An 18719-nucleotide genomic window follows, 5' to 3' on the forward strand; every position below is an offset into this window, starting at 1 on the left:
ATTTCATTTCATCCATCGATAAAACAACAAATTCCAATTTACGAAGCAATTTTCGTCGAAACGGACGTGGACATTTAATTTCGATGAATAAACAAAGATAAAATCGTGTCACGCAGCTCGCTCGCCTCGCCTGCCCTTTTAGAAATTAAAACACCACAACATATTTTAAAATATTACAATAATTAGTAGGCATTATATCAATGTGCGCGTCCTAGGTATAACGGGCCAGTGTGTATAATGTGTTTTATATGTATACTAACGGGGATATACTAAGCATAAGTATAATAAAGTATAATAACGGGGATACTGACTTTGGTGTAGGTCCACCTGGTGAGGTTCCAGAAAATCATCATTATCCTCCTTGCGTTAAACCGGCATTTGCCACGGCTCACGGTCTGTACGCTTTGACAGCTAATCCCAAGATTTGGCGTATGCACTACTTTTACGAAAGTGACTGCCATCTGACCTTCCAGGCCACCAGCGTTTATCGTCCAGCAAAATACTAAATATGACAGCCCAATGGATACCTAAATGATGTTGATGTTGCTTTATGTCCATGGGCGGCGATGACTGCTTCTCAGGCGGCTCGTCTGTTCGTTTGCTGCCTATGTCATAAAAAAATCTCACTTCGATCTTTTACCAATCGGCCTCAGTAAAACCTAGAATTTACCGGTAAACTTAGGTTTTACCATACTTCGGGCTTTTAAAGTGACATATACACTGCTGGATAAGTCCAAATTGAATTCAGAAAGTTTTTGTTCGCAGATGGCCGAGGGGCGATCGCGAGTGCAGCAAAACGACCTGCTGCTTCACGAGGCCGTAATCAAGAATGAGCCCGAGGCCGTGCGCGAGGCCCTGCGGAGGCCGACAGACGTCAACTGCAGGAATAACGTGAGTGCGCCATACAAAACGACCTGCTGCTTCACGAGGCCGTGATCAAGAACGAGCCCGAGGCCGTGCGCGAGGCCCTGCGGAGGCCGACAGACGTCAACTGCAGGAATAACGTGAGTGCGCCATACAAAACGACCTGCTGCTTCACGAGGCCGTGATCAAGAACGAGCCCGAGGCCGTGCGCGAGGCCCTGCGGAGGCCGACAGACGTCAACTGCAGGAATAACGTGAGTGCGCCATACAAAACGACCTGCTGCTTCACGAGGCCGTCATCAAGAACGAGCCCGAGGCCGTGCGCGAGGCGCTGCGGAGGCCGACAGACGTCAACTGCAGGAATAACGTGAGTGCGCCATACAAAACGACCTGCTGCTTCACGAGGCCGTCATTAAGAACGAGCCCGAGGCCGTGCGCGAGGCGCTGCGGAGGCCGACAGACGTCAACTGTAGGAATAACGTGAGTACTGCCAAGAGTGCCAAGGAGTGGAATTCCTTACCGGCTACTATATTTCCCAACTCATATAACCCAGCAAACTTCAAATCAAGGGTGAACAGGGTCCGATCCAAATGCACAAACGCTTACGATAATATCCTTATCGGAGCTAGCTATCTCTATCGCTCTTCCGTATCGGCGTGACAGAGCCAGACTGCGTTTCGATCGGCGTCTAGCGTCAACGATTTTAATTTCTACTAGGCCGGCAGGCACCTTCTGGGCGAGCTCGTTCCATCGTAGGCCGTCTTCGCCTCGGCTAGTCTGTGGCAATTAGTAAGTCCATTTATAGTAAAAAAAACTCCATACAAACTGACCTACTGCTGCCTAAAGCCCTGCGCGAGGCCAACGGACGTCAACTGCAGGAATAACGTGAGTACTGCCAAAGAGTAATTCCTTACTCTCTCTATAACCTACATAGCTCATAAAACCAACCATCAAATCAAGGGTGAACAGGTACCTTCTGGCGAGCTACATTGTAGGCCAATAGGCTAGTTTCTTATACTTAAAATAAAATATTTTATGCAGTGCGTCGCCTGTGTGGTGACGGGTTAAGAATTTCACCACCCCTTTTCTTCCCGTGGGTGTCGTAGAAGGCGACTGTGGGATATGGGTTAAATTGTGGCGTAGGCGAGAGGCTGGCAACCTGTCACTGCAATGTCACAGTTTAGTTTTCTTTCAACCCCTTATTTACCGAGAGTGGCACTGAAACTTGAGTAGTTTCATGTGCTATGCCTACCCCTTCATGGGATACAGGCGTGATTGTATGTATGTATGTATGTATTGTGCACGAAATAGCACCGCATAATTAGAAGAAAAATATGGACAGTAATTATGTTTCAACATAATTTCTATTTAATAAGTCAAAAAGAAAGATATAAAGTAAATGAATTGACCGTGACGTCACTCCTCATTTTTAGGGTTCCGTACCAAAAAGGTACAACAGGAACCCTTATGGTGCGACTCTGTCCGTCTGTCTCACCTCTGTCCGTCTGTCACATTGTTAAATATCTCGAGAACTACTTATGCTATCGATATGAAATTTGGAATAAGAGTTATAAACATTGTGAACCTCTACAAGTTGAAAGTATTTTTTTTTTAATTAATTAATATGTATAAATGATAGAAAATGGCCAAAATGAAAGGGGGGCAAACTGAAAATTTCAAGTAACTAGGTTGAGTGGGGTATCGTTAGAAAGAGCTCAAACTGTATATATCAAAACTATTTTTTATAATTTTTTGGTTGTGGAAAAAAAATGTTTTTTGAAGGAAAATGTAAAAAAAAATACCGTCCCCCCCCCTTATCTCCGAATTTTACCAACATAAATTTATGAAATTTTCACCAAACATGGCTATTATAATGAATATTACAGGAAAAATAAAATCCTATACGTATCTTGAAAACTTTTTTTTTTATTTATAAAAAATCTTTCAGATTTACATTTTCAATTTCAACACCCTTGCGGGTGTTTATTGTACCTGTATTTTTTAACAAAATAACAATGAAATTACCTGCTTTCAAATAGAGGCAAAATGGTTAAAATCGGTTCACGCAATAAACAATTATTCCATAAAAATCATCTTCCATGCTAGCTCGCGTGCATTAGTTTACTCAATTTGCCGATAGATGTCGCTGTACGTTGAACGCTCATTTCCTACATCGCGTTTTTCCTGATATAATGAGGTCGGTTCAGGAGCGTCCTTGCGACATGTCGTAAGTCGTAAACTATTGAAGTCGAATAGTCTTGATTTTATTTGGACGTTGTCTAACAATAAAATTATATATTTGCCTCAGCTAGTCTGTGGCCCATAAGCCCATATAAACCGACCACTGCACGAGGCCGTAATCAACATGTCCGAGGCCATTTACGAGATGTCAACTACAGGAACACCGTGAACGCTTCATACAATCCTGCTCGACAGAAGATGAGCCAAAACAAGCCCCGGAGAACAATTTTAGTTCATATACATCACAAGGAATTTTGAAGCAAAACTTTTTCGGCCATTTTCGCATGCTCCTTGCATTGGCCGTCTTGGAGGACATATATAGAGGAGGTACAAAAATAATTATATCAATTGATATAATTATTTTTGTACCTTATTTTTTAACCCCCGACGCAAAAACGACGGGGTGTTATAAGTTTGACGTGTCTGTGTATCTGTCTGTTGTCTGTCTGTCTGTCTGTCTGTATGTCTGTCTATCTGTGTGTGTGTGTGTGTGTGTGTGTGTGTGAGTGTGTGTGTCTGTCTGTGGCATCGTAGCTCCCGCGAAGGGATGAACCGATTTAGATTTAGTTTTTTTTGTTTGAAAGCTGAGTTAGTCGGGAGTGTGCAAGGCTAAAGCCTTGTTTCATAAAAATCGCGGTCGGGGTTTTTTTCAAAATTTTAATTTTGTGGTTAGGTTATATTTGAAGTACTGTATTACAATCTTTAGTTTAGAATCATGAACACTAGTATTAACTTACACTACTATACAATTTGCTTTTGAAATGAATCCTCAAGCTTTGCCTCAGTCCCACGAGAAGTTTTGATCACAGCTTGCTCTTAAACCATAATGAGGCCGAATAAATTTATACTAAGCCTGCTAAAATATTGCTATTATAACTTGCTCTCAGGGGAGTGATAAAAACTGTTTCTGTTTAATTTATGAACATTAGGGCGAAGAAAAGATTAGACAAAATCTGTTTTCTTTCTCGTAACACAGTTTTTGAGTAAATGCATTGGGGTACTTTCGCCTGGGGGGATTATTTCAACTGGTCTAAATATTTTCCACATTTTAAACTATTAAGTAGATAGAGTGCCATATCGTCACTACTTTTAAAAAATCTCGTATCTCACGCTGTTGCTCAAAGTTAAAACGCAGTAAGTCTATATGCATTCCATACATACTTACTACAATTTTATTTTCATTGACAGACGAAGACACAAGTTTTTTTAAAAGTAGTGACGATATGTTTATACAGGGCGTCCCAAGACTATGGGCCATATGGGGATGGTACTACGTTTTATAAGTATATTCTAGATAGATAGATAGAATACTCTTTATTGGCACACCTCAGCAAAAGATACAGAAAAGATACAGTGGAGACAAAACAAATTATTATAAATAGAGGCAGACAATAGGCGGTCTTATCGCTGAAGAGCGATCTCTACCTGACAACCTTTGGGTAGCGAAAAAAAAATAAAAAAACATAATCAAAAAGATTAGGTGCTTCGAAATAAAAAATCATAATTATTCTAATTTCCAACACAAAAATTGAAGGTAGGATATTCTGCTGAAATAAGACTATGTTTAAAAATTAGTTATTCTGCATGCAAAGATTTTCTAAAAATTACTTGCTTCTAAATTAGTTATACAGTATGTAAACTAACGAAAACCATTTACTGTAACTCGTAAATGTCTAGCTGATACTGAGAAACTTTTACTATGGGATCAACCCCGAAATCACGAAAATATCTTCTGACAGTTTCATAGGTAGTTTTATTTTATAGTAAGTATTACCTATGGGAGAGTAAATTTTTATTTCGCGTTTTGGGTGTTGGTCCCATAGTAAAAGTTTCTCAGTATCACCTGGACATTTACGGGTTACAGTAAATGGTTTTCGTTAGTTTACATACTGTATCTTTTCCGTTCTATGAGTATGTTGACATATTTTCCTCCTTTCCTATCTACATTCTGTAGTTTCAAGGTAAGTATTTTTTCTTTAGGGCCTAAAGATAGAGTATTGGCCTAAAGTTTAAGCCGACTAAAAACGCGCTTACACTGCACCACGCATAGATGGCGCCACAAAAAAATGCCTTGTTGCCATCGATTACTTGTAGATTGGCGTTAAGTGTCACTTTCGAGCCATAAATCTATATCAAAAGCGACATTTAACGCCTTTTACAAGTATAATCGAAAGCTACAAGACATTTTTTACTGGCGCCATCTATGTGTGTTGTAGTGTATGCGCGTTCTTTTACGATCGCATTTTAATATATGGGATTGTATGATCTTCTTATATTTAATCTATGCTCATAGGTAGTAATTAACAACTGTAAATGTAACACACGGTGGGCTGCAAGATACAGGCCTAGCCTAGTTTGCAGTCCACCGGATAATGCCTGCGTGTAAAACTTTGTGTTTTTATTTAATTAATAAATTTACTTTTCTCAAACATGCAATGAAATATTGTCTTTACGTTCCTTAAAATGGGCTGGGAAGTATCGCTTTTTGGGCGCAACAACTCGAGAGGACTGTAAAGGGATTTCATATTATTTTTTAGGCCTAGGCCTGCAAAGTAACTTTTTTTTATAAAATGTTGTCCTTTAGAGCATTTTTATTTTATTTCATTGTATGTTTGAGAAAAGCACTATACATGCCTCGGCGTGAAAACGGATTCCCGGCCTCGTATCCCTATCCGGCCTCGCTCGCATGCTCGCTCGGCCGTATATACCCACTTGGCCGGAAATCCTCATTTTCCCGGCCTCTGATGTAATGTACTATTACTTTGTTTTCAGTACGGCCGCGCGCCTATCCACTGGGCGGCGAGTCGCGGCAACGTGGAGATTGTGAACCTGCTCATAGACGCCAAGTGCGACATAGAAGCTGCTGACAAGGTGAGCTCTTTACAGTCGTTGGGACCGGGGCGAAATGTGACAGGGGAGAGTTGTGACTCAATTCCTCGAAGATTAACTGGAAGAGATCCCATTAACATTAACACCTTGCTGGACATCACTCCAGACACAATAGAAAAAGCAATGGGATTACGCCTACAGGCGTTTAGGGCCCACCCGGTTTTAAGGGATAAGTTCGTCTTCATTGAATATATTGTTTCTGTTACTCTATTTTTATCTGTGTCGGACCGTTTTGATTTATTTGATATTTTTATTTTTAAAGACGCTAGAGCCAACGAAAATTTCCAATTTTTATTTTTAAAGACGCTAGAGCCAACGAAAAATTTCCAAAAACGGCCTTTTTCATTATGGCGCAAAAAAAGGTGTGATATTCAAAATTGGTAACAATTAGCCAAAAAAACTAAACGGTCCGACACAAACTATTTCATTGTTATTCAGATTCTTTTTCGTTCCAATTTATTAAGTTTTGAAGGAGGAAACAGTCGAGAGCGGAACCTCGATTTTAAAGATTTTTTCGCACTATCTGTTAACTGAGTTGTTCTTAATTGACAATTTTCATTTATTATTAATTATTTTTCGATAAACCTAGTTAATAACAATAGTATATTTAACTAAAATTCCCAAATTGACAGGAGCCCCCCTTTCCATTTTAGCATTTTCGCTCCTGTATCGTCTTAACTCTTAACCCCCGACGCAAAAACGACGGGGTGTTATAAGTTTGACGTGTCTGTCTGTCGGTCTGTCTGTCTGTGGCATCGTAGCTCCCGAACGGATAAACCGATTTAGATTTAGTTTTTTTTTTGTTTGAAAGCTGAGTTAGTCGAGATTGTTCTTAGCCATGTTTCATGAAAATCGATCCACTATGTCGCGGTCGGGGTTTTTTTCAAAATGTCAATTTTGTGGTTAGGTTATTGCTTACTTATAAATACCTACATACATAATCACTAAGACGTCGAAGAGGTCTGATAAGTTCGATCGTAGCATTTATAATGAATGCTATGAAAACTATGAATTAATATTAATAAGCCCGTGTGGTAACGGGTTAAGAATTTCACCACCCCCTTTCTTCCCGAGGGTGTCGTAGAAGGCGACTGTGGTATATGGGCTAAATTGTGGCGTAGGCGAGAGGCTGGCAACCTGTCACTGCAATGTCACAGTTTCGTTTTCTTTCAACCCCTTATTTGCCAAGAGTGGCACTGAAGCTTTAGTGGTTTCGTGTGCTCTGCCTGCCCCTTCATGGGACGCAGGCGTGATTGTTTTGTGATTGTATGTAATATTAATAAATTATTAATGGTTAATTGACCGGTATTATTGTAATGCAATAAGATAGATCTGCATGACAATAATACAATCTGCTTGCGCTGAGATAATATGCAAATACAAATATCAAACTCAAGCTTCGGATGTTTGGCTTAGAAGACATAATTACACGAACTTCCTAAATACGTATATGAGGAAACCGAAGTATTGAACCAAGCGTTTCTGAGCCAAAAGACAGAAAGAATTTTTTTTTACTAAATGTATTTTTACTTAAAAAGTAGGTACTTAAACGTTATTCGTAAATCTGTCACTTAAAGCCTGTTTCGGAACCGAAAGTTAATTGTGTGGTGAAAGTGGAAAAAAAAATCCGTCATACTTATAAGGTACAGCGGGGCAAATCCCAACGGGGAGAATTGTAACTAATCCATTTTTTCCATTATTACACTATTGAGTTCCACATGTATCCACTGTACACGCGTGCTATAATATATAACCAGTGGACACTCTAATTAATAATGCAAACATAGTAATACATGGAAAATTAACTTTTTAACAAAAAATAAAACCGCCTTCAAAAAAAAGCGTGTAACACGGAGAAACTAAAAAGCCAAAAATAATAAACCTTCGAATTCAGATTTCTTATCGGATTGCAATAATCTAAACATCCAAATTATAAACACATCAATTATTTTTGTAGTCGGTACCAGACCTGTTCGTCGCCTTGCTATTTCCTGTTTGCCCTACCCAACCAAAAATAATTGATTTGTTTATAATTTGGATGTTTAGATTATTGCAGTCCGATAAGAAATCTGAATTCGAAGGTTTATTATTTTTGGCTTTTTAGTTTCTCCGTGTTTTGTAACACGCTTTTTTTTTGAAGGCGGTTTTATTTTTAACCGACTTCAAAAAAAGGAGGAGGTTCTCAATTCGACTGAATTTTTTTTTATTTTTTTTTTTTGTATGTATGTTACTCGATATCTCCGAGAATCGTGGACCGATTTTCAAATTTTTTTTTTTTGATCGAACGGATATAACCCCGAGATGGTCCCATTGGCACCAAGTCGGGGTCTGATGATGGGATCTTGGAGAAATCGAGGGAACTCTTCAAATGTTATAGGCACGTGTAACGTTTTTAGTGTATTTTTCAAAGGTACACCAGTATTTACACCTGATAGTAATAATTTTATGTGGCTGAGCTGATGATGGAAGGTCAACTCCTCAATGGTTAGGAGTTAAAGGATAATTCTTTCGCTACTGTACATATATTCGGACTGATACATATAATGTCACTAGGAACCACTAAAAATCAACAAATAAATAAACTTTTTAACAAAAAATAAAACCGCCTTCAAAAATAAGCGTGTTACAAAACACAGAGAAACTAAAAATCTCTGTTTGGCCCTATGGTTGACTGGTAGAGAATGCCTTTTGGCATTAAGTCCGCCATTTGTACATTTTTGTATATTTTGTGCAATAAAGTTTAAATAAATAAATAAATAAATAAAAAGCCAAAAATAATAAACCTTTGAATTCAGATTTCTTATCGGATTGCAATAATCTAAACATCCAAATTATAAACAAATCAATTATTTTTGGAGTCGGGGCCAGCCTGTGTATGGTTGGGTGGGGCAAACAGGAAATAGCAAAAGGCGACGAACAGGTCGGGCACCGACTACAAAAATAATTGATTTGTTTATAATTTGGATGTTTAGATTATTGCAATCCGATAAGAAATCTGAATTCAAAGGTTTATTATTTTTGGCTTTTTAGTTTCTTTGTGTTTTTTTTTGTTAAAAAGTTAATTTATTTGTTGATTTTTAGTGGTTCCTAGTGATATTATATGTATCAGTCCGAATATATGTACAGTAGTGAAACAATTGTCCTTTAACTCCTAACCATTGAGGAGTTGACCTTCCATCATCAGCTCAGCCACATAAAATTATTACCATCAGGCGCAAATACACAAAACCACCTTTGAAAAATACACAAAAAACATTACATGTGCCTATAACATTTGAAGAGTTCCCTCGATTTCTCCAAGATCCCATCATCAGACCACGACTTGGTGCCAATGGGACCATCTCGGGGTTATACCCGTTCGATCAAAAAAAAATTTTTGAAAATCGGTCTACGATTCTCGGAGATATCGAGTAACATACATACAAAAAACATTCAGTCGAATTGAGAACCTCCTCCTTTTTTGAAGTCGGTTAAAAATGAATCAAACTGCATTTGTCCCCCAGTCGAAATTGTCCCGCTGCACCTTAGTACTAATTAGTTATCCTAGCATAATGTTAACTATTATATTGTTGTTAACAGTTCGGTATGCGGCCGCTGCTCATGGCGGCGTGGCACGGGCACTTGGAAGCCGTCAAGACGCTGGTCGATGCAGGAGCGTGCCTCGCAGCCATCAATAAGGTACCTAGAGTTTGTGCTTTCAATTAAATCCTTTAGCACAACTTGCTTTGTAGCGCGCGAGTCCATACTTGAAGTCGCGCTTGATGGACTCGCGCACTATAAGGCAAGTTGTGCTAAAGGGTTTGGAGCGTCGGCCTTCGACTTTGCCGAGCATAATGTTCCTTTGGAGAGTGTGCTGGTTAGAACACATGATATTCCCGAAGAACCTGAGTATTCTCTCCTGACAAATAGTTGAGAGACGCTTGGTGATGATATTCAGTTCTAGCAGTATTGACGATTTGCTTAGGTAGAAGTTAAAATCAAAGTATAGACACTATCCCGCAATCCCGGATCCCGTATCTCGTGTAATCCCGGTAAGGACATCTATTTGTGTGATGAGCACACATATTTGTCCCCGAGTCATGGACGTTTTCTATGTATATAAGTATTTCATTAGACTTATATTGACCGGGATATAGACCGTGATTACCTTTTTGATTTTTCCACCCGCTTTCGTCAGTTTTCCGTGATCATGATGCATGCAACTGCGTCGAAATATCGGGAGCTCGACAAAAATCAAAAAGGTAATCACGGTCTATATCCCGGTCATCGCTATAAGTCTAATGAAAATAACCGTGAATCATTCAAAACTCTTATTAGATAAGTATTTGTCTATTATATATATCGTCATCTGAGTACCCACAATACAAGCCGCCTTAACCTTACCGTGGGGCTCAGTCAATCTGTGTCTGAATCATATAATATTTATTTATTTATCTTGTAACCACGGCTAAAAAGCGTTAAAGCGGGCTAATGTGTCCTATTAACGTCCTTACGCTTCCATTAAATACCCCACACAACACGGATCAGGCAAACAAAAGCCTTACATTAAAGTTATCAAAGCCTTTTGAGGCTTACAACTAGCGGGATTCCGCCCGCGGGCTAGTCGTGAGTATCAGTTTACAGAGCGGCGAAACTTTGCAACTTGGAGGCTTCGAGGTGAGCGTATTGAGATTATATATCAGGTTATAGGTACCTGAGATTATTGAGACACTCGTAGGTACCCACTTCAGTAAACAGCGTGTGGAGTGGATTCCATACGGGCGAATAATGTTTCCACTTATAGTATCTGATCATACGAATCGCATAGGATAATCATTTTGATAAAAAGTGTTATTAATGAAGAGTAAATCTGGCTGAGTTTTAAATCTGGCCCAGCAGCAATGTACGCCATCCAACTTAATTTGACATGACATTAAACGTCAATGAGTTTTTCGGAATTTACGTGCGAAATGTCATTTGATATTTGCCAGTCGCTTTTCGGTGAAGGAAAACATCGTGAGGAAACTGGACCAATGTCTAGTTTACCCTTCGGGTTGGAAGGTCAGATGGCAGTCGCTTTTGTAAAAACTAGTGCCTGCGCTAAATCTTGGGATAAATTGTCAAAACGGAGCCCAGGCTCCCATGAGCCGTGGCAAAATGCCGGGATAACGCATGGAGGATGATGATTATAGTAATACGTATAGTTATATAATAGTATTAAATAACAACATCTTACTTTGGACGATGCTGAGTAACGCCGTGTCTTGCGTGGGCGACGGTCGCGCGATGGTCACGCGACGGCGATGCGACGCATACGAAACCAAACCTTATCGATATGGAAGTAGACGACGCGACGGCGACGGTCGCGCGACGATCGCGCGACCGTCGCCCACGCAAGACACGGCGTAACATTTATAGTAATTTTGTTCAACCGTGCTTTAGAACGCAGTAGGTAAGTACCTTTCGCGTCGCCGCTGCCGGAGACTGACTACTGAGTCGTCCTTATACTGTGATTTGAGTAAAGTCGGAGCGAATATTGTAGCGAGGTTGGATGTAAATCAGTGTTAACTCGGGGCTGAGAATAGTTTGATTGCATTTGCATCGGATGCACTCGGGATGCACTCGGGTCGCTTGGCTGGTAATTAGTACACTCAGACTCTTAATAACAGGGCTTCATCGTAGTAAAAATAGAACTTTATACTTATCATAGATTAAATATATCATATCATCCCATACATTAAAATGCGACCGCCTAAGAACGCGCATACACTACACCACACATAGATGGCGCCACAAAAAAATGTAGCTTTCGATTATACTTGTAGATGGTGAGTTAAGTGTCACTTTTGACATAGTGGCTCGAAAGTGACACTTAACGCCAATCGATTATTTGTAATCGATGGCAACAAGGCATTTTTTTGTGGCGCCATCTATGTGTGGCGTAGTGTATGCGCGTTCTTAGGCGGTCGCATTTTAATGTATGGGATGGTATGATCTTCTTACATTTAATATATGGCACTCTATAAAAAAGTATTTTCACACCTGCTGGTAAAGGCTCTCTGGATTCTTTGAAAACTCACGAGAAAGTTGTATTTTATCCACAAGGGCGCAAAGTAATTTCATACAAAATTTTGATAAGCCCACCCATCAGCCAGCTGATGAAATTGACCTTAATAAATGATGATTTTGATGTATATCAATGAAAATGTTTTATTTACTTTTCGTTTGATATTTTACATTTATACTGCTCGTTTTAGTGGAATGAAAAAATTTGTATAGCAGATTGAACTTCGTGCCTTAAAAACACAAACTTAAAACAAAAATTGAATCAAAATAATTATACTAGGTATATCACTGGTTGCCAATTTGTTTCAGGTAATAGGCTATTGTCGTTACCTGTTTAACCAAGAAATATTGACGCTGAGTAATAATGTTACTTGTCAACCGATAACCTTATGACCGATTTGGCCTAGTCGGTAGTGACACTAGTGACCCTGCCAGCTACGCCGCGGTCCCGGGTTCGAATCCCGGCAAGGGCATTTATTTGTGTGATGAGCACAGATATTTGTTCCTGAGTCATGGATGTTTTTCTATGAATATAAGTATTTGTATATTATATATATCGTTGTCTGAGTACCCATAACACAAGCCTTCTTGAGCTTACCGTGGGACTCAGTCAATCTGTGTAAGAATGTCCTAATGTCCTATCAACCCTGCCGGCGTATCATGCTTACAATTTTATCACTTTGGGCATTTTCAGAATTTGGGTCCTCCTAATTAGCGTATGTTAGTAGTCGTTAACAAAAATCAACTCGCTGTCAGTTATGTGACGACAATTAAGCATAAAATATGTCTAAAAATTTACTTTTATCATATTCTGAATGTAGGTTATCGCTTAAAGTTCATGTAACTAACACAAAAACAATATTTTTATTGAAATTTCATGCTTAATTATCGTCACAAAACTGACAGTGAGTTAATTTTTGTTAACGACTTACGCTAATTGGGGGGTCCCAAATTATGAAAATGCCACTATGTGGATAAAATATCCATCACGCTTTGGCAAGTACGTCAGTATGAGAGTGACAGATGTCTTATCCATGTAAATAAGTGATAATATTGGAATCATAATTCGCCGGCAGAAATAGGCACAGCATTTGTCAGTTTCAAGTGTCAATGTGGGCCCATTCCTCCTGAAATTGAACTCGACTGTACACGTGTGCAGTGTAATGGGTACTCGGATCGGGTACAATTTAATCCAATACCGAGCTGCAACTAAGTTACGCCCGACATCTAGTACCCAACCAACTACTAGTCAGATTACTAGTCCTACTGCCCACTTAAGCAAATTACAGCTGGAAATCCACTGAACTATAACTGGCTCAAGTTTTAGTATAGCGTAGGTAACGAAAATAGTACATTACGATACAAGTGCAAAAAAAAAGGAAGTTCGAAACGAGTGCCGGTAAATTAAAACACGACAGAAGGGAATGTTTTAAATCGACACGAGTTACGAATTATATTATGTAGTGTTTGGCGAAATAATATACAGCATATTTTATACGCCCCTGCAATAATTCATTGGGAAAACATACAATAACTTATACTGAGCAACTTTTTAAGTAAATATCAGTAACCCTGAAATCTCAGAAATACATGACGACCGGTCTGGCTCAGTCGGTAGTGACGCTGCCTGCTAAGCCGCGGTCCTGGGTTCGAATCCCGGTAAGGGCATTTATTTGTGTGATGAGCACAGATATTTGTTCCTGAGTCATGGATGTTTTCTATGTAAGTATGTATTTATCTATTTAAGTATACATCGTCGCTTAGCACCCATAGTACAAGCTTTGCTTAGTTTGGGGTTAAGTTGATCTGTGTAAGGTGTCCTCAATATTTATTTATTTATAGGTACACATTTCTGATAATTTTTAATAAAATTACATTTACAATTTAAAGCTGAAATTCTTTTAAGAGGGGTGATTTTGTATAAATAGTCCAACTTGCGTATCTTGCCCAGGTACGTAGCCAAAATGCACAAACGCTCACGATAATATCGTTATCTTAGCTACCTCTATCGCTCTTCCGTATTACATAGGCGAGACGAAAAAAATCGAATTAGTCCGTCAGTTAGATTATCAAAGAATTTTAGACACGTATTTTTTCTTTTTTCTCGTAAAAGAAAAATGACGACGGTACAGTGCGTTGAAGTTTCGTGTGACGTCACGTCTAGGTACAATTTTTACATAGAATTGACGTCACAAGCCCCCACTCCGGAACTTTGATGCTCTATATCTTTCTATTTTTTCATTAATTAGAAAAAGCGAAAAATAATTATGTGGTCAGTATTTTTGGACGATCTAACTGATGGACTAAACAGAATGCCATTTATAACCCCCGACGCAAAAACGACGCGACGGGGTGTTATAAGATTGACGTGTCTGTCTGTGTGTATGTCTGTCTGTTTGTCTGTCTGTCTGTCTGTCTGTCTGTCTGTCTGTCTGTGTGTGTGTCTGTCTGTGGCATCGTAGCTCTCAAACGGATTCGAACCGATTTTGATTTAGTTTTTTTTTGTCTGAAAGCTGAGTTAGTCGGGAGTGTTCTTAGCCATGTTTCATGAAAATCGGTCCACTATGTCGCGGTCGGGGGTTTTTTCAAAATTTTAATTTTGTGGTTAGGTTATTTTATGTAGTCGTCATCCCTATCGGCGGGACGGAGCCAGACTGCGTCTCGATCGGCGTCTAGCGTCAACGATTGTGGTTTCGGCTAGGGCTGGCAAGGATATTTTAATTCCTTAACTTGGAGGTCAGGCCGGGCGCGGTTCGCTTTGATCTCTGCAAATGAACCGGCTCGAGGCATAATGGAGGCCGCGTGCCTGTGCCCGAGACAGGTTGGATTATGGGTTAGAATTACATCTTACAAAGGGCACCTACTCGTTACATGGCCCATTGAAACTTACATTGCCATTTTTTTTTCAAAGCTGTCAACCCCACTTTTTTTGTAACATGGGTATTTTTTACGCGACTCATACTCAGAATCGCGAGTTTTTTCGATCCTGATAGGAGAAAAAAAAATGTTGCAAGATTTCCATACATTTTTCAAACCTTCCATTCTGTTACCGCCATACAAAATGTATGAAAAAATGGTAACGGAATGGGAAAAAAACTGATTCTTCAATTTTTCAAATTTCAATGCTTTATTGCATTCTGAGTGAAACCACATTAAAAATTCCAAATCCAAAAAAAAAGTGGGGTGGACAACTTTGAAAAAAATGGCCCACCTATTTAATTATTTTCATGAAATTCGACTTATATTGTACACATAATATTTTCAAAACTTTTAATTATTTAACCCATTATAGTCTAACGGTGCCATTTGGCACCCAATTTTGTTTGACCAAGTAAAAACACGATATGCTTCAAATGAACTAAAAGCTTTTAGATACAAGTGTCCTGAGTCAACGCTGAACGGGGTGAACGCACGCTCGCACGCCCCGCGAAACGCTCCGAGCGTCCCCATGTTGATTAACAGTTTTGAAAATGCTGTATTTTTTCCTCAGAAAAACAACGACGTCCTCCAATGCGCGTGCAGCCGAGGCGCGACAGATGTCGCTGCATACGCCATCTCCCTCGGAGCCAAAGTTCAGAACACCGACAACGCAGGAGACGCCCCGTTGGCGTTGGCGGCCAGATCTGGGCACACGACTACAGTGGAGCTACTGTTAGATAACGGGGCTGACATCGATGCTGTCAATAAGGTTAGTAACAGCAACCTGGAAGCTACAGTTGGCATTGGCATATCTGTTTCGTAGCTATCTACTCGTATCTCAATCGCTCTTGCGTATTGGCGCGACAGAGCCAGACTGCATTTCTGTCGGCGTCTGGCGTCGATGATTGCCATTTGGCTACGCCGGCAGTAGTGGATAAATAATGTAACATCATGAAAGATACATTTTATTCATGATTCAAATAGAACTTTAACTTTCATAAAAAAGTAAAATACAATAAAGACGCATAACATCAACTTCTATTCATTAGATACTTACTGAATAAGTTATTGACCCGAACGCGAGGAGGAAAGTTGTTAAAATATAAGAAAGTTGCAGAGTTTTCAAATATGAACAAAGTTTCTTAATTCAGCTCCTATTACGTTATATTTTTGGTGGTTTCATTTCATTCGACTAGTAAGTGTAACAAACTGTATTAATTTGGTAATGCTCTTGGTCGTCTTCGTTTATACATAAAGTCAACAAATTAGATAAATACGTTGCGTAAATAAAATATAAACATTCGATTCTGTGTCTAACTCCCCTGTGATTGCGTCCATCAGACGATAAATATTTAACGACACGGGACAAAATTATTTCTTTTGACCTTTTCAAGTAAAGTTTGCAGAAATCTTTCCAAGACTTCTGCAAATTTAATAAATCTTATTTATCTTTAAATTATTTACTAAAATCCTAGCAGAGGTAATATTCGCAACAATCAGTATATTCTCACTGGTAGTTTCAGTAGTCTGTACTGTACCGCAATTTAATTTTCTTTCCTTAAACTAAGTATTTTGTCCGTAATTATTTGTGAAATATTGTCAATCCCTGGTTAAATAAACGATGATGAAATATTGACATCATACATTACATTTAAATAATAATGGTGTGGGATGCTACCTGCGTAGACACATTGGCACCGTCTCACCTCCAACGGACCAAGATACAAGCGGGCGCAGCGGCAGGAAGTGCCGAAATTTTGAAACGTAATCCAAAAGTCTTGGCTTAGAATATCTTTTTGTACCTTTTGGCGTAACAGAAACTCTAGGTCCATGAGGCCCCAGCGCGAACAAGTTTTTCGCAGAAATCGCAAAGCGTCTGGTTGAGGTAACTGGTGACCGAAGAGCTGGCGACTTCCTCGCACAACGTATCAGCATTGCGATACAGCGAGGAAATGTCGCCAGTATCTTTTTACAATGGCTCAAGGGCCTATTTTAGACATTAACTAGCTTTTAAGTTTAGTCTTAGTTTCTTATATAATTACTTATGTAAATAATTATGTTCATGTAAATAAAGATTTGAATCTTTGACAAAAAAAATTGCTACAATCCGTCAAGTCCATTCCACAGAATTTAGTTGTGCGAGGCAAAACGTTTCTGGAGAAACGCACAGTTTAGGACTGCCAGCCATCTAAATGATGCATACAAATACATAGAGCGATGACTTTATTCAACTACAAAACTGACAAAAATGACAAATTTAGTACAGAAGTTGCAATTTTTTAAACAGACGTTGAACATCCAAATAGTCCTTAAAAGCTTTCTTCAACAACTCTCAGCGAAATTCTGAGTTCGACACTTCAAAGAGCTCCAACTTTGACCCGAAGTGTCTCGACGAGAAACTTCTAATCCAATCAGCTTTATTATTCAACGGCATCCAATACCGATATTACCGACCTCTCAATAATTCACGCGCTCGAAAACACTACAAACTATTATGATATTGTCAGCGTTCAACAAATTACTCACGCGATTGTAAGGAGATATTACCAGGTTGATGATGAAAAGTATTACTTGTAACACTTTTACTGTTAATTACAAACATAATAACAACCAATTTACAATAAATATTTCAAGACTTCTTCACTACAACTCGTCTGTACTCGAACTGGCCAACCGTCACTGCATTCCCGGTATTTCATCCAAGATGGCGGGAATCAGTGACTAGTGCGAGTCAATTGATATTTTTGAATACGTTCATCATAAATAACAATAAGATAATTCAAAATATAAGGCATTAATAAATAATTACTCACACGATTGACGTGGGTACGTACCCTAATGCATAAACGCTTAGGATATTATCGTTAACGTACCTACCGTGGCCTGCCGCGAGTGTGGTCACACATTCGTAGCAAAAATTAGCTACGTCAGTCACCTGAGAGCACACCAGCGACGCTCTTAACCCTTCAGGGGGGTTACCATGACGTGCTAAAGCCGTTCAGTTTAGGTTGAGAGAGAGGGACGGAGCTATGTAACTGCTATAGCTGTGTCCCTTTCTCTTAACCTAAACTGAACGTCTTTAGTACGTCATGGTAACCCCCCAGGTGGCAGAGCTACAAGTTGCATAGGGGAGAGTCCGAGAAGTGGCGCGGCCGTTTTATAAAACATTCCGTTAAGTGGCAGGCGCCAGGAGTCGGACTCTGGAAAAAAACTAGCTGTTAACAAGCCGTAGCCGAAAACGGCTAGGAGGAGATGATCGTACCTATCTTTATTGCTTTTTTCTACTCCCGAACTGTTATTCGTCATTTACAGGGTAGATAGATAGATAGATAGATAAGAACTTTATTCATTCCCACAACATACATGGTAGATAAAACAAAAGATAAAAGGCATGCATCTTAAAATAGAAATTAAAAGCTAATTACTTAGTTACATTTTTAAAAGAATACAAATTTTCAAAACCATGTGTCGTGGCAGAGAACAGGCGCTGGCTCAGCATTATGATGCGGCAAGCCACATCGCTGATATTCTGCCAGGACCTTAGAAAGAAAAAGAAGACTTCAACACTTAAGCCTTAATTCCTGAACTTCAATATATGCTCACTATGTGTGTATGTGTGTGTATGTGAAGTTATGTGTAGTTATGTGCCGAGATGTAGCAATATCCTTCTCTGTAGCATTTGTGAATATTTTGATATACATTCTTAATACAAATTTAAAGTCGAGGTCGAGCATAGATCGTTAAAACCCTACATAAAAGATG

The 18719-nt window shown here is 39.3% G+C and overlaps 1 protein-coding gene across 1 annotated transcript in view; it reads left to right on the top strand.

Annotated features, from left to right (window-relative positions):
* Positions 1-18719, top strand: part of LOC125233818 (serine/threonine-protein phosphatase 6 regulatory ankyrin repeat subunit B-like) — a 150327-nt gene that overhangs the window by 67220 nt on the left and 64388 nt on the right. The window contains exons 2-5 of the mRNA XM_048139948.1: positions 766-891; positions 5877-5975; positions 9573-9671; positions 15529-15726. Of these exons, the coding sequence (XP_047995905.1) occupies positions 766-891; positions 5877-5975; positions 9573-9671; positions 15529-15726 (522 nt within the window). The remainder of the gene's footprint in view (positions 1-765; positions 892-5876; positions 5976-9572; positions 9672-15528; positions 15727-18719) is intronic.

This window comes from Leguminivora glycinivorella, chromosome 15, assembly GCF_023078275.1.
Source record: "Leguminivora glycinivorella isolate SPB_JAAS2020 chromosome 15, LegGlyc_1.1, whole genome shotgun sequence".
NCBI classification, from domain to species: domain Eukaryota; kingdom Metazoa; phylum Arthropoda; class Insecta; order Lepidoptera; family Tortricidae; genus Leguminivora; species Leguminivora glycinivorella.